This window comes from Prinia subflava, chromosome 10 (genome assembly GCF_021018805.1).
Source record: "Prinia subflava isolate CZ2003 ecotype Zambia chromosome 10, Cam_Psub_1.2, whole genome shotgun sequence".
Taxonomy (NCBI): Eukaryota; Metazoa; Chordata; class Aves; order Passeriformes; family Cisticolidae; genus Prinia; species Prinia subflava.
In genome coordinates this window covers 11,496,191-11,518,887 of record NC_086256.1, presented here as the reverse complement: position 1 = coordinate 11,518,887, position 22,697 = coordinate 11,496,191, and the positions used below count along the sequence as shown (strand labels likewise).

At 38.8% G+C, this 22,697-nt stretch overlaps 1 protein-coding gene across 2 annotated transcripts in view; it reads left to right on the top strand.

The window, feature by feature from the left end:
* PIGK (phosphatidylinositol glycan anchor biosynthesis class K) overlaps positions 1-22,697 on the top strand; it is a 63,689-nt gene that overhangs the window by 25,983 nt on the left and 15,009 nt on the right. For both annotated transcript variants that reach the window (XM_063407305.1, XM_063407306.1), the window contains exon 10: positions 16,536-16,611. In XM_063407305.1, the coding sequence (XP_063263375.1) occupies positions 16,536-16,611 (76 nt within the window). The remainder of the gene's footprint in view (positions 1-16,535; positions 16,612-22,697) is intronic.

Below are 22,697 nucleotides of genomic sequence, written 5' to 3'. Positions count from 1 at the left end.
AGAGTTGAATTCTGTGAAACAGTGATTTTCTTAGCTTGTAAAGCCTTTTTCTTTTTGCTCTTGTTTTTGATACTGCTTAAGAAAATCACACCATTAAAAGTAATTAATTTTAGCAAGAGTTATTTCAATAGCCCACTCTGCTGAACTGGATCAAACTGTCTCCAGCACAGCCCTGCCTGTAAATATTACAAAGTCAGGAGCCAGGTTCAGGTGATTATCTTGGAGTAAAACTTTAGTCCAGTAATCCTACTTTTGGACCTTGTTTAGTGAGTGAAGTAGTTAATCTCTTAAGTTTGGTCTGGATTTTTTTTTTGAATATTAAGTCCTGTATGTTCATTAATTTTGTGTCATTTATTCAGCTCAGTCTGATGGAATGACTGTGTGTATTACTTTTGGTGAATAAGATGGTAAGTTCTCCTGAGAGGTTCTTCCTATCTGGAGCAAAAATGATAACCTTGTCCTGTAGAAAATATCAAGAGCGCATCTCCTTTGCATTAATACAAGGAAATGCAAACCTTTAAGACCAAATCCGCATTGAAAAATTTAGCCCTAAACTTAAATATTCTTGGAAAAATAGATTTAAACTAGAACTTAAGGAAGAGTGTTTGGAAATGGCTCAAACCTTTGCAAATATGTCATCTGTTTGTTGGCATATGCAGTTTATTTCCTTTAGGTTATAGATCAACTTGGTAACAGACTGTGTGCTGATCTTAAGAAATACTGGATTAAAGTGACCAGAAGTATTTTTCTCTGTGGCAGGAAGATTTGGACCAATGCTAATCCATGGTGGAAAATGCAGTAAATAAAACAGTTCTCATTGAGTTTAGTTGTGTCCTGCTTAGTCTGTGTGAAACAGCAGTGATTACTTTTCTTTCAAGAAGTTTCCACACATCATCATCTGTTTTTCAAGCATTGCTGTTTTTAAAAATTGGCTTTATCTTTCACCTGCGTAATATGCAGGTTAAAATGAAGAAAGAAATGTACTCAGACATTTAAAAACAAACAAACCAACCCCCTGAAAACTCCCACTTTAATTGCTAGTTTTCAGAATTTAGCAAAAGTTACCATTTTTTTATTTGCTGTTGTGAAATACCAGGATTTTCAACTGGTACAGTATCCAGCACCTTAGTGAAAGAGCTATTGTTACAGAGCAGATAAGATTTAAAAAAAGTCATTGGGTTTGATGAAAACCTGCATGAACATTGAGGGGAAAAAAGCCAGAGTTACCATAGCAACCACCAGTGCTTTAGAAAATAGCTGAGTAAAAAGAGCAGAAATGTAACAGAAAATATGAGGGCCATTTCATAAAGCATTAAAAATAAAAACTAAATTTAAGGCAAATATGATTACTGCTCAGCTTTTATCTTAAAAATCCCTGATAAGCAGCAGCTTCTCTTTATTTAAAAACAGGACCGCTGTTGATAAAGTTTTAGTATTTAGTCCCCATTAGACCCTGTTAAGGTGATACTTTTGTGAATTTGGTTAAAAATGATTGAAAGTTTTATGAGTTGTTGTTTGTTGGGGATTTTTTCTTTTTTTTTTTTTCTCTGCAAATGGTTTTCTGAGCAACTGCAGTCTTAATCTGTGCAGAAGAGTGGGCTCTGAAAATGTCCTTTATGATATAAACATGACCAAAAGTCCTACTAATAAATGTGGTCCCACAGTGGCACTACTGTGAGTTCTTCATGGGGTCAGCTGATAACATAGCACTGTCCTTCAGGACAGGAGTGGCAAAGGCATCTTTAAACTTCATGGACATAAAAATTTTGGGAAACAGCTACATTAGTAATTTTAGGGATGTGAGCTGCCCATTCATAGCACCTTTCCTTAAAATCACAGATACCGTCTGTCACCTATGCCTTTGTATCTGAACCTATATTCTGATATCAGTGATTAACTTAAAGGCTGAGCTTTCATACTTCTTTTGTCTTTTTTGTCTTTTTGAATGGAGTCAGCATTCTGCAGTGCACTGGTATTGGGTAAGAGGTCTGGTGTTTTGCCTATATATTGCTTCAGAGTTGTGCAGGATTAGATTTTATGTGGATGAGCATCAAATGTACATGGGATAAAATGGCAAGTATCTTTTCTTTCCTAATTCCTATGCAGCTGTTGTCTTAAATTTGATCTCAGTCCTCATAGAGCAAAATGGCCCATGTTAGAACCTTAATCAAATAAGAAAAGTATGAAAAAAATCACTTTAATATTCTGTCCTGAAAACCAGCTTCATATGAGGATTGAAACAATCTAAAAGTTTGAGAATAAAAAGGGAAACAACAAACATTCTGTCCTTTCTTTATAATACAGTCTGATTCCATTCTTGCCTTCTCTTCAAAGGACTGTGGTGTCTGATCAGCCAAACTGTGTTTGGCTGCAGCACAGTCACCCTCTCCCATTGTTAGAAGATGATTCTGTGTGTAGTAGGAAATGATACTTAACTGTCCTAGACAGAGCTGTAGCCTGGGGCTTTGCGTGCATGTCAGAGCAGTTGTTACTGGCATCTGTTTCTTTTGGAAAAAAAGGCATTGTTTCTGAGCAAACAGATTTTGGTTATGTTATAAACTGCGAAACAAAAGTATTTTCCTCTCCTCTGGTCTCGTATGGAAGTTTACAGAAGGGTAAAAACTTGCATCATTCCCCAATGTCTTCCTGTGCATCCAAATGAAACATTTGTGATGGGTTCTGTATAGTAAAGTGGGTACAGCGTTTTTTCTCCTCTGCTGTTGTCAGAGTAACAAATACACATCTGTATGGAAGTGAGACCTGAAACTGATTAAGTTGAAATCATGAAATCATGAATTTTGTAAGAAAGAAAGGTGGTGTGAATTTCTGTAAATGCTTAACGTCCCTTCTCTGCAAAATTCACCTGGAAGATCTAGAGATACTTTGGCACTGATCTCTTGTTTAGTTGCCTCATCTAAAAACGTTCTGTAGTGCTCTACAGCACGACTTCTGCTCCAGATCAAATGCAGCAGACTCCTCACTCCAGTGTGTGAGTTCTTCCCTAGGAATAACTAGGGAAAGGATGCATCCTGGACAAGATCAGTTTAGTGTTTCAATATAAACCTTACATGGCATATTTAATTAACTCTTGGCTATTATCAGGTTGGGGTTTGACCTGATAAACTTTTCCAGTGTGGCTGAACTTCGTGTAGTTGTTTTGTGCTGGGGCAGTGGATTATAAAAGCAGCCAGGTAATGAGCACAAACTGTGGTGGAGCAGCCCGGAGCCAGGACAGAGGCAGTGGAGGTGCTTGTTCTGCTGCTTGTTCAACTGGACAATGTCACGAGTGGTTGCTGCTGCCAGATGAGCCATCACTCCTGCAGGCAGAACCTTTTGCTATGTGCCTGTCTCTGCCAGGGATTTGATTCAAAAGTCCTGCAGAAATCTTCCAAATCTTAGTGTGTGGCCTTGTTACCACCTAACAATCTGTTCAGACTCTGGAGTTTATATATGATATGCTCTGACAAGGTACTGTTGACATGTACTTTGAATTTGAAACTCATGTTTTTGAAGATAGTTACCTGTGACATCTCTGTGAAGTTCCTGCAGAACTTAATACAAGCAAAATAGGTATTGTTGTCTTGCATTTTTTGTGCTGTGTTTTTTTAGACGTGTGGAAACTTAGCAGTGTAGTGCTATTAGTGGGTTGTGGAGGCTTGAAACATTGTATTGTGAGATATAATTACTGTCGGTCAGTAATGCCGTGAGGTAGGAACACAACTGGCTGACCTCTGACTATTTTGGTAGATGAAACTAAACCCCACTAGGTGGTGCAAGTAAATAAACCACCTTGCAAAATACTTCTCTCCAGATGAATAAACTTGGGGAAAGGGTGTCTTTCACCAACTAAAATATATTATTTGATTGTTTGGGTTTTTTTCATTTGTGGTTTTGTACAATAGTTATTAAAATTTAATATTTAATGCTGCCTTAGCCTGATCTTTTCCACATAACAGCCTTCCTATGAGCTGACTGAGGCATTTCCAGACTTGGCATCTGCTTGGAGTTTTGCCTCTCAGGATCTCTCTTGTTGCAATTTATCCTGTGTTTCGCTTTGGGTTTGCTTACCTTTATAGCTCTACTGTGTACATAAAGTCAAAACTATTTGTTAGTTCAAAGAAAAGATTTCAAACAGTAAGGTATTATCAATTTATAGGGGAGTGAGTAAGGTTCTAGTAGAAAATAATTTTGACATCTCATGCATGTGGTTAGTCCGTAAGGGTGAATGTGTGTGTCAAAGAGATCAGTAGTTCTATTATGTTTTATTTAGGAATGAACAGAAAAACACAAAACAAAATTCCAGATTTTCATTGTACTCCTGAGGTGACTATAATATAACCATACCAGCTTATGTTGTGCTTGCTATGCCATTGTCTTAAATTCGGTCTATATAACCTTCCAATATCCTCTGCTCTCCACTGAAAACACCGCTTGTGCACTGGTGGTTTTGCTGAAGATGCAATGGCACATACACGGTCAAGATATTTTTGTAGCCATAAGATCAGTAGCAAAAGCGTTTCAAATAACAAGAAATTGCACATTCTTGAGGTAAGTGGAAGACCCCAGGAATTTCTACCTGTGGTGAGCCATCAGCACTCTCATTTTCTTGTCAGTAATTGTATTTTCCCAGAGTTTATATGGCTTCCCTGTAGGCTGCAGGCTGCCAGCTGCTGTGGGAAGCTGAGCCTGTGCCTGTGCCCAGGGCAGGTGCTGCAGTGGGTGCGGTGCTGCCCAGCACTGATCCCCGCAGAGCGCAGTGCAGAGAGACGCTGCACCAGCACTGTGCACTCAGGACTGTCATAAAACAGCAGCTGCAGTCACTGAGCAGCCCCCCAGTGAAAGTTCAGTGTGTTAGTGTGCAGTCTATTTACTGAGATGGAAATTTTTCATTTCAGAGCAACTTAGGTATTCATCAGTTGGGATGAGTGCGTTTGCTGCATTCGTCCGAGTGTTGACAGATGCGGCAGGAGCGGGGCTTTGGGTGGGTGTTTTGATTGGGGGGTTTGTGGGGTTTTTTTGCTGGATTTCTTTTTCTAGGAAATAAGACATTAAAGTATGAAAAGCTTACGCCCATGAAATCTCAGTTGACCAGCAGCCGTAAAGAATATATACCCTAACCACAAACAGTCTGAGTTTTGCAGTAAGATTCTGTTGTACTGTATAGCCTCCACAGAAAAATTGCAATATTAGTCTTAAAATGCAAAAAGAAAATATTTTTTCCTTAGTTTCTTTGTGCACAGGACCAGCATACTCAGTTGCCATCATGCACTTTTGGCTATTACTAACTCCAAGCCAGAGTAGAGCCATATGTTGATGCTCATAGAAGGGCCTCATGGTATGTCTATTAAAATACTTTGATATTCCTGCTGTACAAAAATCCAGTGCCAATGGTTTTGGTTACTTATATTGAAGTAGTGTGTGGGAATCCCACTCATGAGTGAGGATCCATTGTAGCTGAGCAATGAACATCTACAAGAAATATGCTTACCTTACACCAGGGTGTTCCCATTCAGAGTACTCTAACAGTTTTGGTAACAGGTACATTGAACATTCATGAAAATATGAGATTTAAAAAGAAGTTTGTTTTCCACAAAACATGTAAAACAAGAGGTTAAAAGGTACAAGACAGAATGTAATCTCTTTACTAGATTTCATATATTTGATGATGTAGCATGTAAAAACCTTTAGAATGAAATCTTTCGGCTCTTGCCTGCTTTGTGGTTTTCTTAATTTGGAGTTTTTTTCTTAAGCATATTACTGTGTAATTGGAATTGTTCCATCATTTCTCTAACTGTTACTTATTCCATCTGAAGGTGTCAGAAGAGAAATCTGGCTTCATTACCTCTGCAAAATGAACTTTAAATTTTGCCTTAGTTTCAAAGTTGCCTTTTACGCATATGTGTCTACACACAAAGCCACGCACACAGACATATATATAAATATATTTTTAAATATATATATATATATATATGTATGTTTGGGATTGTGAAAGACCTTGCGAAAGCACCAGAGAGTTTATTCTTTTACATAAGGTGCACTGAGAGGCCGAAATTCTAAAAACTGAGTGACAGATTGGCATTGTGATAATTTCTGCTTTACACAGCCTCTTGGTGCTGGTATCTACTGATAATGTACACTCAACATTCAGATTTACTGATGCAATGTTCTGTAGATTATAAACATTTGCAGAAAAGGACATAAATAATGGAAGAACCTACCATAAGAATGAGATAAAGACAGATTAGGTTAAAAATACTGGGCCTCCAATCTTAGTTGAAGATATTAATCATTTTTATGTAAACCCTTGCATTTGTTTAAAAAGAAATAACATGGAACAATCCTCTGACAAAAGAGTGAACTTGCTATTTTTTTTTTGTTTTATTGTTGAACATAAAGCCAGGTGAACACATTTGTTGTATATACTCCACTGTTGTAAGACAGTCTTAGAAAGTCATGGTCAGCTTAAATTTGGGTATGACTGAATACTGAAGGTTTAATTTTCAAAGTTTAAGTCCCATTTTCAAAAACAACTATTTCATATTAGTCTTTGTTAGACATTTTTGTTAGTGTAGTAATTCTACTAACATATTTTACTGTCAGCTAGGTCCAACCCATCTAGGTGTTGTTGAAAAATGTGCTAATTAATTTTTTAGGAACTTACATTTCATAGAAGTAGCTTTTGCTTTATTGCATCATAAAGAAGGTCTTTGATGATTGCTTAAACATTGCTTGGCATTCACCATGCTGCAGAATTGATATGTAAATAAAAGCAAACTTTGTAAATAAGCTTTTCTCTATTAAAATGGTTTTATGTCTTTAGTCTTGCAGTAAGACAAATCTGTACAGAGAATTTAAGGTAGCTGAGAAGAAGGGAAGGGGAGGGACATGCCTGCAGCCCTCAGAGCTGTTTGTGTTGTCCCTGAGGGACTGCAGAGAGAAAGGGTGCTGATAGCCTGTGGCACGCTCCGAGCTGCTGCATCTGTCCCTTCCCAGCAAGAGAGGGTGAGGGAATCGCAAATCTGGACTTGGCAGGTGTCTGAGGTGCCAGATTTTCTGTCAAGTATTTGGATTAGAAACCAGCTGTGAATATTAGAAGTTTGGCTTCTCCAGACTATTGCTTGGCTTTGCAGCTAGGAGTAACTTGGAAATCGAGATAGATGTCTTGTGTAGGTGTAGCTGACAAATACTGGAATTAATACAGCACTGAACTGAACACAAAAACATAAAGTCCCCCTTTCTGTCCCTCAGGCCTCAGACCTAGTGGCTTGCCTGGATAGGCAGGGGAGTTCCCAAGTTTGTGTGCCTGTTGGGAGGCTGGCAAGTGGCATACCAAGTGCAGGATGAGTATGATTTGCTGCTTCTGCTTTTTTCCTGGGACCACTTAAATTGTATGGGCTTAAAGGCTATAAAGTTTGTAAAGTCACTGAACTTAATGTAGAACACTCTGGTTAGTATACACTAGTCTGTGATAGAGAGGAGACAAGTCCTTTTTGATTCTAATACTATGAAATAAGTGAGGACAGAGAGGCAGACCATAAAACACTAATATGAGGAAAAAGGATGAATGCTTTAAGGAATCAAGCATTAATGGATTCTTTATTCAACCTCAGCAGAATCAGTAACCTGCAGTACCTTGGCCTCAGAGAATATGATGTCTGTTTGTATTTGAGCTGGAGGTTTCATCTGCCATTAACAAGAACAAACAATTCAGAATGCAGACAAAAGTAGTGCACAAGTCATCTATAAATAAAAGAAAATCATGATCCCAGAGATAAGACTGATAAAAAGCTTAAGAGCTACATACATTCTATGTAACTTTCTATGAAGCAAAGCCCTTCTAAAGTGGTAAGCAATGTATTGTTACATAGGAACATGCATTGACAGGAGAATAAAGCATTTACTGCTGGCTGACTGGAGTGCTACTCAATTCTATCTGCTGTGGTCGCTTTTAGGACTCTTTGAGTTGGCTACAGAAAGGAACAGCACTGGTGAAAAAGGGGAAAACAGTTGATTAAGTTTTGTAGCCTAGTGTTCTGCAATTCTTGGTGTATCTTGGTTGTCTGCATTATGGAAATGTGTTACTGATCATGTTGTAGCAAAAAAGATCAAAAGCAACATCTAGTATTCAGGAGAGACATGATTGCACAGTAAACCATTTCTCAAAAGCCCAGAACTGTAATTTTTATGATTAATTTTCTAAGCACCTAGGGTATAGCATGTTTTAAGAAAATCTGGGTCTATTATTGGTGCCAGTATATGCTCTTCTATACAGTTGCAGATAGAAATACAGTTGGTGCCTTCCCTTGTAACATCCTGTCCATAGGGCTGGGATCTGGCAGGTGGATCAGCACACCTGGAGGTGGTGATCCAGTGCCATCACCATCACTAACACAAGCTGCCTACTGAGCCACACGAGGAGGAGTCTGATCAGCACATTGAGCAATACTGACACCATTTCTCTTTGATGCTACCTGAAACACTGTGTCTGGCATTTGGCCTTCCCCTTCAATAAGGATTTTGAGAGGGGTTGCCAAGATGCTCAGGGCCAAGGGCACACATCGTGTGAGAGAGGTGGTTGACAGATTTGTGCTTGCTTGCCCTTAGAAGGCAGAAATGTAATAGCAGGCTGCTGTCTGGAATGCACTCAGAGAGGTGGTTAAGGCAAACTCTTCTTGTGGTAGCAAGAGGCATCGGCTGTAGGTTGTGGCTGGGGAGGTTCAGGGTGTGCATGAGGAGAAATGTTTGCAGAGAAGGGTGAGTCAGCACAGAGAGGTTGTGGAGGTTGTGAGGACTGAGCTGGGCAAACCTGTGGCTGACCAGACCTTGTGTTGAGAGGCTGAACCAGATGGTCTCTGAAAGTACCTTAGAAACAAGATTTCTGTAATTCTGTGTGGTTACCTCCCTTGATGGACTGGAATAAAGGGTCAAAAAAGCAAAATAAGAAACTTGAAATGAAGGGGGTAAGGTAAGGTCTGAGGTGTGAGGATGGTTTTGGGGAGAGAACACTGCTGCTTTGACAGATTCGTGTACTGAACTGAGCAGTCTCATGAGAAATTATAGCTGGATAGTACATTATGTAACTCATGAACTGAAAAACCAGAAATATATACTGTAGGTGTAGAAATATTGGGATTTAAAATATGTGTATTATGGGGTTTTAGAAGGTGCTTGTTGAAGTGTAACAATGCAAACCAGTACAGATGCATAGTTTAGTTTGAATATGTGCAGGAAGGAACAGTAGTATTAAACACAAAATGAACTTCGCTATAAAGACTAATTGTGGCTACTAAATAATGGAACTGCTATCCTGGCACATTCCCAGGTTAATTCTTTGATTTAAAAACATCTTCCTACTGATTTTCCTGACTTGCAGTCCACATGCAGGTGGTCTACATAAAGATCAGTCACTGTGGATAAACTTTCAGTTGTGAAAAATGAACAAGCATGCTTTATCCAGCTGAAAGTATAATTTCAATGTGTACTGGTAGCGGTATTTAAACTGCATGTGTGATGTTGGTGGCATGGGAGGATTTGGAGTTTCTTCTTTGAGATTCCTGTGAAATTCAGTCATGGGTTTCCAGGCACAGAGCAATAATAACCTGTGTCATTTTTAACCACTCTTGGAAACATTTCCCATGCAAAGGAGAGAATGGATTCAAGTGGCAAATATGCAACCTTGGTTGTTAGGGACAACACAAATGCAATTCAAACTGGATCAAATATCAATTTGTGGGTAAACGCTCAGTGAGGTGGACACTGGGCAGTGTCCTCTTTTCTCTGGTTTGAAGCATCAGTAGAAGCTGCTCTGATATTGCTGGATTTGTCTTAATAAACATGTCCCAAGTTTGGGAAATTTGTCACTTGTGCACTTTTTTTCCCCACAAAACCTGCCTGTTGTGAGAATGAATTAGCATTAAGCAATGATCACCTACTTTTAGCTGTGGACTCAAATGGTGATTTTCAATGATAGAGGAGAGACTTAGTGGGTCTTTTTATCTCCAACTTTTGATTAGCATTTTGTGCTTCAGCAGCATCATCATGTGGAAGTTTTAAATTAATTCAAAAGAGATTTTCTAATTTACCTAAAATGTGGAATAGTTGAGATAACAAAATGAAGCCCTATAGGTCATGTGGTTTCCAGCAGCAGGAAAGTCAGTTCTGCTTACTTAAGCTAATATTCTTTTTAATTCCTTCCCTGTGTCTTGCCTCAGAATAAAAATAGGAGCAGGCAGAATAGAGAATCCCTTCAGCAACATTTTTTGACAAAAGTCATTGGCTAGAAAAGAGGAGATAGGCAATACTGGTCACCCTGTGTTAAAAGACACTATAGATTTCTGTTACCTCTTTTTAGGATCTTAGGATGGCTAAAAATATGTGGCTTGACAAAGGTTAATCACCTGAAATTCTTCAAATAAGAAATGGTGTGGATCACAGAAAGACAGAGGAAACATTTGTTTCAGTCAATTTTTATCCAGTTAATGAACTCAGTGTGTCTGGCAGACACTGAGAACACCAGCAGACCTTTTTGTGATCAGGTCCAAGAGAAAGTGCTGTGCATTCACAGACTTCAGCTATTTTTTAAACTCCAGGAATAAGTCTATGTGACTAGTTTGGGTCAAAATCTTTCACGTATATTTGAAAAGAAATGAGCAGATTACAGAAAGTATTTTGTGTTTCTGAACTGTGAGGTGTTTTACTATTTATTCCACAGGATATCTCTCCATAAAGGCCAGCACACTGAAGTAGTTAATTTTCCTCCACAATGCAAGTCAGTACCTTCCTTCTTCAAGAAATTATAAAACTGATTGTGTCTAACACTGATTTAGTTTTTCATTGCATCAAAGATAATTTTGCTGTCAATTTTTTTTCCTTTATCTCCATATTCTATTGTTCATTTTTGTGCAATCTTCCTTTGAAGCTGTCTTTGATAGTCTGCCACCTGCTGCAGTAGGTGCTGCAAGCATTATTGAGTGGAAGTCACAGCATTTGTGGATGAGACTCTCGGCTGTACCTGTGAAATGCCTGTAGTTTTCCACCCCAGCTCCCTCCTCTCCTCATCTTTGGATGTGCACTGAAGGTTTTGCCATCCAAAGGAGTTCAGACTGCAAAGCAGTGAAGGGCAAAGATGAGTGTGAGCGTTGTGAGCCAGCCCTGCCAGGTCCTGCAAGGTCAGCCCCCAGCTGCCCAGCGTACCAAAGCCCAGGAACAGGGTAGAGAAGGAAGTTGTTTGCATTTTAGGGCTTCAGAGGGAGACGTCCACACTCACCTGAATAAACAGGTTGTTGCAGCAACAAAATATCCACTGAGTTTTGACTCCTTAACTAAAGAAACTGTTCCAGGAAGGAGACATTGTGATCAAGTTCCTTGGAAGGATGATGGTCTCAAGTATTTACTTCTGTTCTTTGTGACTGTACATGTGGTAAACATTCATGTAGACAAATCTGGCATTCTCTTAGAAAGATGAGAAAAGCATTGATGAGCACACTTTTGAGAGAAGAGCAGTTAAGCATGATCTCACCTTTTCAAGCACTGCTGTTTTCCACGTACCTTAGTGCTTCTGTTGTTTAAACATACTCAATTCTTAAATATGTATGAAGTTTGGATTTAACAGATAGATCAAGTACCTGGCATCAATCCAAGGTCTAATTCTTAATCTTCTGTACTATGGATATGGTAGATAAATTTCTCAATGGCCAATTTTAAAAACTATTCACTCAAACCCGACATAGCCCATTTCAGCCTCTCTTTAATAGGAAAGCTAATAACTTTTTCTGATGTGGTGCATAAAGCTCTGGTATTTTGTTTTCTTTTTATTGCCAGATGCAAGTGTGTTCATGTATTTACAGTCAATAAAGCTATCAGTGCTATACACAGGTTTAGATTAATATTTTCAGCCTTTCAGTCTTGGGTACCAGGTTTAGGCACTGCTGTGTTTTTTGCATCCCTGATGCTGACTGTCCGAGCAGCTGCAATGTTTCTGCCCAGAGCAACTTCTACAAGTGGGACAGCCCATTCCAGCATTTTCATTCACATTATTCAGAAGTCATGTCTCAAACTGAGTCAGTGCTCAAGCCAGGCAGCACTTGAGCAGTACAAATTGTTTGTGTCTACAGAAAAGAAAGATGGTCATCCCCAACCCCCTTCTTCTCATGCATTTTTGTCTCTGATAGCCTTTTGTACCCTGTTCACACTCTGACTTGCAGTTTGTATAGCTTCCAAGAGAGTTGGTTCCTTGTTAGGACTTACCATCAAGGAACAAGAGTTTCAAAAGAGATGCAGTATTATCTGTACATGGGTCATAGATGTGAAATTCTGTGACCTGTCTGAGCCATCGAGTCTAGAGAACAGATAAGAAGGAAGAAATGCTGGTCTTAGTCCTGCTGTCTGTTATAATTAGTGAATGTTTATATTAACCCAGAGAGTCAGGTTTTATGTTACCTAGACTTTTCTGTCTCTTAAATGCCTTAACAGCCCATTTCTGCCATGAGCAAACCAGTTTGTGATCACATGTTGTACATTTCCCCCCCTGTATTTTTGTAATACCTGCATGAGATAAAATACATCTCTGCCCTAAAGCCACTGCAGCTATTCTGTGTAGAACACCATGGGCTGGGTTAGCACTTGTGGGAGAATGTGCCACCTCCTCATGCTTGGAATTTATTTTTCTTTAGCAAGACTTTCTCCCTTAAGAGTGAGCATGCAAATATAAATAATAAATAAGATATTTCATCAAATATCTTGACACATTTTACTGGATTTAGATTCACTTTCCACATTTTCTGTTTCATGCTCACTTTCCTTCATCTAAGAGCAGTCGCAGTGGCAGTATAAAAATAGCTTTTAAATTGAATTTTTCGAGATCCTCCTCTTCTGCTATCTCTTACTGCTTCCCACTTCTCTTCTGATTTTACATTTCTTTCTAGTCTTCTCCCTGAAAATCAAGATCTCCTTATGCTTTGCATTACCAGCTGTCAGGCATGATGCCGTATATGTTGATATGCCACTGTGTTAGCTTGCTTTGCCACTGTTGGCAGCACTCTGCTGTCATGCTCAATTGAGACAGAAAGGACTGTTTCTTATTGGAAAATTAATTCATTAAAAACAACCTTTGTTTCTGTAATAGAATTGTTTTGAAAGAAATTAAACATACAAAGAAAACTGTCTTACAACAAATTGGCCTTTACTTTTATAAAGGTTTAAGTGTCAAATATGAATGAACTAAACACAGTGAGGCCAACTAATTTAGTGAAATTACAGCCTCAAATTACCATATGTGATTTAAGCACAAATTCCATCAGCTGAGATAGTTTTTGTATTTGGATTTTTTTCCTGACATAACTAATTTTGAGCAAAAGGGAATGCCTCCCCAGGCATCTGGAAATTACCTCTGGAAGGAGTAACCAGTTTGCTTATGTCCCGCTGTGAAAGGGAGAGACAAGGTCAGAAGAATTGTATTGGAGATGATCTTTATCCTGACGTGTTCTCTCCCTCCACCCTGCAAAACAGGAGGAAGTAGAACATCCTGTTCTCCTCCCTAGGCCTTTCTATCCCCTATATTTTTGAAGAGGACTGCCTTTTCCAGGTTGTTCTGCCAGTCTAGGAGTGCTGGTGGGCTGCTGTTCCTAGGGCTAAAATGAAGGAGCAGTTTTGCAGCAGGTTTCTTTTCCTGGGTACAAACTGCCCTGGTGGGCTTTCTTTGATCCATGGCAAACTGACCAAGGTAACCAAGATAACTTCCCCAAAGACAGGATGAGGCTGTGGCTGTGTCTGTGAGTCAGGCTGATGTCCTGTCCTGCAGTCACATCACGGTCACTGGCAGTGTGGCCCCTGTTAGCAGTGTGGCCCTCCCAGCTGAGAGTGTCTGGGAAGGGTTCAAGGCTTAGCACCTGCCTGGAGCAGCCAGTTTGGGATGCAGCCCCTGCTCTGGGGGAGAGAATTCAGCCTCTGTGGGCTCTGTCGTGGGGTTTGATCTTACTGGCCATGAGCTGTCTCTGGTCTTACTCAAATGACTGGTTCAAATACATCCTTTGTGCCCACTTGCAGGGGATTTCAGGCTTATCTGCAGGACGGAAGAATCAAAACCCTTTTGTAGATTTGACAGTTAGTACATCACTAAATACATGTACAAAAAGTTCATGCGAAGATTTTGAGAGAGCAGTTCTGAACTTCTCTTCCAAAATACCTCTGTGTGTGTGAAAATATTTTATAGTGTGGATGTATAAGAGTAGATGTTTATTTAAATACATTAGAATGTCCTAATCTATATCTTATAATTTATTTATATATAAAATGTAGTGTAGTTCAAGTGACTTGATTTTTTTTTCAGAAAGTAAATTAGAGAAAAATAAAATGTCTTTCTTGATGTTGAAAGGTTCCTATCAGCGTAATTTCAATTTAAATCTAATTAATTTAAAATGCCTGTTTATACTACTCTCCCCTTCCTCTTTTTTTTTTAGTTAAGCTTCCTAAGGCTTAAAATTATCTTGATAATTTTTCTTTATCTTTTTAAATCCTTTGTCATTTGAAGAAAGGTCTTTTTTTCCTGCCGTTGACAAGGAGTGTGTTTGACAATGCAAGGGAATGCTGATTCTGTCTAGACAGAAAAATTGCCAAATGTACAAGGTCCTTGACAGAACAGACAGACAAGCTCTTTTTATTTTTTTTCATTTCTGCTAACATTCAGTTTATAGTAATTTTAGCTGTTACTTTCAGCTTCAAGTGTTTAATTTTGAGACTTGAGATACTCTTTTTTTTATTCCCCCAGATTTGCAATGTGCCTGTAAAAACTGTAGAGATAAGCATTCAAGATATTGATGAATATTGTACTGTTTGTACAGTTCTTTCATATCTAGACCCATGGCTAAAAAATGGCTTTATGTAGCTGGTATCCATAAATCAAGGTTGTGTCAGCTAACAGGCTCCCAGCAAACAGAAGTAATCTCCAGTTCACACTGACTGTGGTGTATTTGCCAATCAGGACCAATGATAGAAAGGAGGGAGGAATTGAGTGGCGAGATTCCTTCTGCACACTGTGGTGGAACTGCTGAGCCCCCTCTAAGCTCTGATGGTTGTGCTGGACTACAACAGCAGTGTATTTCATGTTAAAAGTATGAATTCATCATTGTCATAATAATCCACAAGCTCTAAAAACCATATCAGTAAATGAGCTCTATCTGTAGACCAGCTTCAGTAGTTCAGAGCCTGCTTATTTAATTTTTCTTAAGCACATTAAACGGTTCTAGGCAGGCTGTCAGTATGATCTTTGAAATATTGCTGTGTGTCTTTTGTTCTCTGCTTTTAAATTTCTTATACAGTAAGACCGTCATACTTTCATACTCTGTTCATTACAAATTTCTGGATATTCAGACTCTCATTTGAGCTTAAAGCCTTTCAAACCACAGCAGAAATCCAGCAGTGGAGGAGGGAAGAGATGTGCACTTTGTCCTCTCTATTTCCACAGCCTGTTGACTCCAGTGTAGACACTCAGCCTGTAGTTTCTCACTCTTGCCTGGCAGCTGGTCTGCAGGTCAATTAACCCAGCAGGTAGGGATCCTTTCTGACTAGAATAGGTATAAGGTTTGAGCCTAAAAATAATGTCCTGGCCACAGTTTTTGTCTGAAAATAATTCTGCATCAGCTTTAGAGAAGGGCTTTGTTTTTGTCAGGATCTTTTTTCCCCCCTTCATTTCTTGTCATAGCGCTCAAATTCTTATATTCAGAACTCTTCAGAAGAAAAGAGGAATGGCTGATGAAAAACTTGAGTGATACTTTGAAAATGTAGCACATGCTGTGCAGTTCCAGTAGATGAAAGCAGCATGGTTGAAGGGTTTAAAACATGCTTTCATATTAATTTACTATCATTTAAATATTCTTTTAAGAGACTGCTTATGGATTCCGATTTTTCAGCTGCAACCAAAGTTTAAAGGGTTATGATGTATATTCTTGGTGAAGTATTCACTATTTTTTTTTTTCACACTAGCTTTTTTGCTTTTTGGTAGCCAGGAGTACACACTGCTGTGCTGGCAAATGTGTTAATGTTTGTGGTGGTGAACTTCTACCACATGTAAACACTGCTGTGGACTTGCAGCAGAAATAGGAAATGGTGAATAATCCCTCCTGCCTTTTGAGATGGTCGTATTTGAATTATGTTGGCAGGACTGAGTGAAGAAGCTTGTGTTGTTAACAGTGCTGAATCTGCTCTGTAAACGCATAAGACTTTTTATACATGGGGATTTCAATCCAGGTTTCACTAGTCCTTGTTCACCTAAAAAGAAATTTAAAGGTTTTCTTAGATTTCTGCTGCTAAATTTGTGCTTTATGTCAGCGAAAAAAATCCACAGTGTTACGCACATTTCTGTTTACTATAAATTTGTTCTTTCACTCAACTTTAAAAGAAATATATTCCATTGCTGTCATAAAATACACCTTTTTTTTTTCATGTTAAGCAAAACAATATCAGTGAACACTTAATTTCATTAATTTAAGTTGGTAAACATTGTACTAACTTTGACAAATGTGAACTTATTTTCTTCCCAGGTTTCCAGAGGAAGAGTTGGCAACAGAGCCACTAAAATATGCTGAACAACTTCCTGTAGCTCAGATAATACACCAGGTAAGTCTTTCTGTTTTAAAAATCCCTTTGAAAATAAAGAACATCTGTAATACTTAAACTGCTTTTCTAGGTCACACAGAATTAATGTCCTCATGCTGGAAGTATGTATAAACAAGATACTCTTGTTCAGATGACAACTATTAAATTATAAAAGTTTCATTCTGAACATGGCAATGAAAAGATGCTTGCTGTATGACATGGTTAACACTTCAGAGCTACTTGTTAAAATTGTTGTGTGTCTGCTGATAGAAAAGAAAAAAAAAATCCATTAATTTCTCCAAATTTGCATCTTGACCTAAATCATATTCCCCTTCCTGAAAAAGCAGCCAGTTATGGAGTCATTATTGTGGAATAATTGTCAAAATGAGTTGAGCAGGGAAAACAGTCTCTCCTCCTAATACAATTCTGAATTAGCACCATTTGTATTTCTAACCATAGCAGTGTGATCATACCTTCTGCTTTGAACAGGGGCTTTTTTGTTTGCTTTTTGTTTTGCACAATTTAAAAAAAAGTTTCTATTTTTCCTAGATATTGTCTTTATTTAAATGCAATACTGTGCTATTGATTTAAGTGAACAATTGAGGGATGATGTGGACATGCAAGCTGATACTGAAGTTTTTATGGTTAACACTTCTCCCCCAGTTCATGGCAAGGGGATGAAAGAGATGTTTTCTGTGCAGAAGATTCTATATTCCCTTCTTGCTTTTGTCTCAGAGTTCAAGGCCTGGTTTTCAATCCATCCTGATGGAAGATCAGGTACCCAGTCTGCATTCAGGTGTCTCCTCATTCTTTGCTGTCGGCCGCAGAGGGCTCTGCCTGCTGTGTGGAAAAGCTTATGGCCAGATAACATAGATAAAACTTGTGTCAAACATGACTGGGGAGACTCAGCATCCCCCTTCCTGGGGATGCCTTCAAGAATACAAAATTACCTACTCTGTTGCAGTCATTTGAAATTTTCACAAAATAAAAGAAGTAATTGTTAAACTTTGTAGATGTGAGTCCTGTTTCAGGGACAAGTAACTATAGTTTTCTTAAGTCAGGACCAAACAGGTCACATTACTGTAACAGTATCTTGGCTGTATGGAATCTTTCAGGTAATCAAGTATGCTCTGAAGAATTGACTTGAAATTTGGGGAAGATAATGACAGTTCATGTGGGGAGACTGAATGGTTCAGTCCATTCACTGCCTTGAGATAAGGAGAACTTCCAGACTGAAAACTGGGACTTGGTACTGGTGAGAGTAGCACTAAGCCAGATATGCAATGTTAGATAAAGTTGTGGTTTCAGGCTCAGCTGTTTTTAAACGCTTGAAGATCAACGGGAACAAATAAAAGACCACTAAGTCCCTTAATAGAATTTTGGAAACAACTTTATATGTATTAATTATTATCGTAGATCTTCCCAAATACCTTTGTCAATAAGTGTTTTAAAGCGTTGAGTCTCATGCTGCAGGCAGTGCTGATTTTACCTTAAAGGAAGCATAAGCTTTATTTTAAAACCTTAAAGTGTACAAGCCTTTCCTGCAAGTTGTAAACACAAGGGATTTTAAAACTTTTGGCTGAAATCTGCACCTTCGGGAAGAATTTCTGATGTGTTCAGAACATGGAAGATTGGAAATCAGGACCAGTTTGTATGTCAGGAACTCCCTGGTGTTGTCAGAGCTTCAAATGACCCAACAGCCTGCAAATGTCACATTTAAAATTCTCTCTTCATGCCTGACTCTCTGCATAAATGAATTAAACAGCAGAGCAGGCAGCCAGTCAATATGTTCTTAACAGTGAGAGTGAGCAATGAAACAGTTTGGGGGTTGTTTGGAATCAGTAAATAGAAAGTGCATGGAATGGCTCACCTAGAGGAAAATCTCAAATAGGAAACAGAATTAACCTTTAAAATGGTCGAGCAGACGAAATGTCATAGCAATATTTTTACAACATTAGGTAGGTAATAACCACAGAGTGTTCATTTGGCTGCTGTGTGTTACCCTGCAATAGAATATTGTGCTGTGAAAGGCAAAACGCTGGGTTTATGTGCTCTTATCTGTCTGGTAAACTTGCCAGTAGTCCAGAGCTGGGGTCTGCACAAGGCAGCAGAGCAGACCCAACAGAACTGCAAATGTCTTGGGTGCAGAGGAGCCAAATGAGAGGAGCATTGTTTCGCTGTGGTGGCAGGAGCTTGGCACCATGCCCTGGCTGGGGTGAGGCTGGTGCCCAGCTGAGCACCGCTGCACCAGCATCGCGCTGAATCAGCTCTGCAGAGAGCCCCTTGTACCCCTCTGAGGGACCTGGCACAACTGGGACAAGTTGTGCAGGAGGCTTGTTTATATGAAAAAGTTTTTTTTTCCTTTGCTCTAAGAAAAAAGAAGTAAATTATAGGAAACTAAAAAAGTAACAGGAGTAAAACCAGTGAATAGTATTTGTGGTGTTATGATGTGATATCCAAATGGGTAAATATATACTCTAGGCATACATAATAGCATCAGCACTGTGTATTTATAGCATAAATATACATTAGAATTTTGCAGTGGTGGACAGGTATCCTAAATCAGTATAAAGTACGTTTTAATTATACTTGTTAGCCAACATAGCCACTAGTGCTATCCAACTTTCACTGTAAATTTATTCTCCTGAACACTACTAAAATGCTCCTTGTGCTTTTACTGAAATGAAAAGCCTCTAGTGCTTGGTAAAGGAAGGCAGTCATTAATATAAACTTGCAAAAGCTGAGCTTTCAGAGTAATGCCCACATGAGACAACCTTTTTAGTGAGATTCTCTCTGTACAGCCATGCATGCAATGCTGCTACTTACAGTAAGTTTATGCTACTTAGAATAAGGCAAAAAAAAACCCACAAAAATACCCCCCACCAAAACTCAAACCAAAGAGAGGAGAAAAAGGAGAGATTACTTTAATTCTGCACTTGTCTTTAGTTAAAACAGGTCTGGTGGAAGAACAGGGCAAACTGCATTTGAGAAGATTGTTTCCATTTATCTTAAGTGATATTCATTGCTGGCCTTGCAGTTCAGCAAGTCATTTTAATAAAAGTGCCTAACTTCAGCTTGGAATGTCACCGTGTCTTAACATATTTGACCTAACCAGGATTTAGGATATTGAAGAGACTTAAATTGTTACAGGTGTCTTACTGATGGAAGAATGTTTTATTGATGAAAGGCACATTTCAGCAAATAAACACCAGATCTCCTGATGGTGTTATAATTGAAAACAAAATGAAACAGCAAATTCAGACCACAAGCAACTTGTGTACTTATTTTAGTCCATTTCAAACCATTAAGCAGATAAATGAACATGCTGTTAAACCAGGATGGTATTTCAGGAAAGTGACTTGCAGCCTGTAGTGGAAATCGCACAATTTACTTGAAATCTGACATCGTTTACAGTTGCAGATTTACTTAAAAATAAAGAGTTCCTTTGGTATTTTTTCATGGGGGGAATGTTACATGTAATATCCAATTAAATTAGATTGAGTTTCCTTTTGGAGATATAAATTTGTTTGGTTTGTAGACGTTTTAACCTGTGCTTTTCTGTTGCCTGTCCATGGGAAGCCTCAGTGGAAATGCCATCAGTAATTCCAGGAGGTGACTGGGAAGCTGTGCTAACCTCTGAGGAAATGTCTCTGTTCCAGGGTTGGGAGCTGGGCTCAGCTCAGCCCGGGGAGCGTTAGGGAGCTGCTGCAGCCACTCTGCTCCGAGGGCTTGACTGCAGTCACCACAGGGCAATTAAATAGGGAATTTATGAGAGAGGATGGGAGGGGGATCTCCAGATGGTGGCCATCAAAGATACTGCAGGGTTGCAGTTCTGCAGTGAGTCTTGCAGGAAGGCCTTTGTTTCCATCATTTCTGTGCTTCTGTAACAAGTTTGCAGCCATGATCCACCCCACCCTTCCCCCAAATAAAATCTTTTTGCTTTGAAGATCAATTTTTTGTTCATTCTCAGGGTCTCATTCTCACGTTGTAGAGGGCTGTTTATTGCTTTTGTTGATGTTATTCTGGTTTCATGCTGATTTAATTGACAGAGGTTTTCTTTAGTAGCATTTGCCAGAAATTGTTGAAACAGTATTAAGAAAATAGAACACACTATGTTGTATAGATTTTTTTTGAAGTATCTTTTTATTATCTATAACACAACAATTTTAGCTCTCCGACTTAAAATGTTTTCACACACATTAAATTAAAGTGGTTTTATGTGGCTTACGATCTTTGTGAAACGTTCAATATGAAAAGAACCCATCATGTGCTGATGCAGTCTTGGAAATACAACTTTAAAATTCAGGGATCACACTGGTGCCTTGCCCATTGCCTCGTACCTGCCCTTTGGCAGTCTTGGTTCCTATAAATGTTTTATAAAGCCAGTAGTGTTCAGAACCTTGGTTAAGTATGCAAGGTGTTTAATAGCACAGCAGTAACCCAGGTTTTCATTTTTATTTTTGATGCAGACAGTAGGTTTTGTTTATGAATATTAATTTATTAAAAAATTTAAAGCACTTTGATAAGTGATACTTGCATTTTACTGAGTCTTTACAGGCTAAGAGGTTCAAAAGCAACTTGTAATACTTAGATGTCTCAGGTTCAATGTGTAAAGTTTTAGACACAGCTATTTATACATTCTTTGAAAATCCAGTCATGTAGCTGTGTTTGAAAATAACTTTGAAGCATAGCTTGCTTTTTAGAACTCTAGTCATGGTATTCAGCTGGATGATGTCAGAGATAAAATACAACCTTTCACCAAAAGGTCCAGGTTCTGCTGCACCTGCTAGCACAGACACAGGTCTGCTCAGGCAGGGATGCTTTTCTTTGTCAAAAATGGATTTTGTCAGGATGCTTGAAAATGGATTTTTTCGTACCAAATACTAAAAAGCACACTGACTTCAGAGTCCAGTTTTATTTTAACAAAATACATCACCTGGCTTCCCACCAGAAGGCCTTGTGACATGTCAGCCTGCCCTGGGACACCTGCCTGGTCAGGCTTTACCACTGCAGTCCTGAGCAATGTGCTGAAGACAGTGTTGTCCCCTTACCATGGCCACTGCTTGTGGCCACTTTGGAGCTTTAAAATTCACTCCCTAAGATTTCTTTTACTACTAAGTTTGATTTTAAAAATTGAGTAGCAGAATCTTGCTTTGTGTATGAGTCATGTAATGTATTAAAATGGTACAGTCCTCTATTTCTCTGAGTCACTGCAAGAAATCACCAGACCCAATCTTGACTTGGTTATAGATGGTACAGATTTTTTACTGGCAAACCATTAAACCAGAGATTTTTCAGGCTTTTTTTTTCATCTAGTGAACTACTGCAGATTTGGGAGTGGTACTCGGGACCTTCAAATGTAATCCAGTAGTCGACACAAACAGTAAGGTTGTCTCTCTTCTTCTTCAGAAATTACATAGCTCATTAGCCACATGAAATTTCATAACATTCCTGAAGTATGGCATATCTGAGAGCAGCATAAAGTATTTCTCTAAAATAGAGAAAATGTAATTTTAAAATTTGCTGTTGTTTTTCTCATCAGGTTTTTCCTATCACAGAAAACCATGATGTGGAGTTAGCATAAATTACTGATCATTTGTTTTTCCTGACAAGACACAGCTGCTTCTGTTTTGTTATGTTTTTCATCTGATCATGATCTTCCCTCTTGGAAGGAGAGATGTAGTAAAGCAGTCTTTTCTCTTCCATCTTCCCATTAAAGGACTCTTGTGGGTGATCACTCTCTGCCTGTCCAGGACCATTATTTTACTGTTTCTCAACCACAGGGGAAGTTCTGCTGGTTTATCTCTTTGTTGTTGAAATATTACATGGAATCTCTTCTTAGTCTTAAACAGAATAAAGATAAGTATCTTAGAATTCTTTTTCTTTCAGTTGCTGCCCCCCAAATCTTAAAAATTTAGCAGCAATTATGGGGAACTTCATTTCTGTAGGGCTGGAGTGCCAAAGTATTAATGCATGGGGATCACTTCCTTTGTCTGCACACAACACCGCTCAGCAGAGCCAGAAAAGAACCTTGAGTGCTTTTTGTTGCTGACCAGGCATTACAGGGGAACTGAATGTAGTATTAGATTTTTCCAATTATAGCTGAA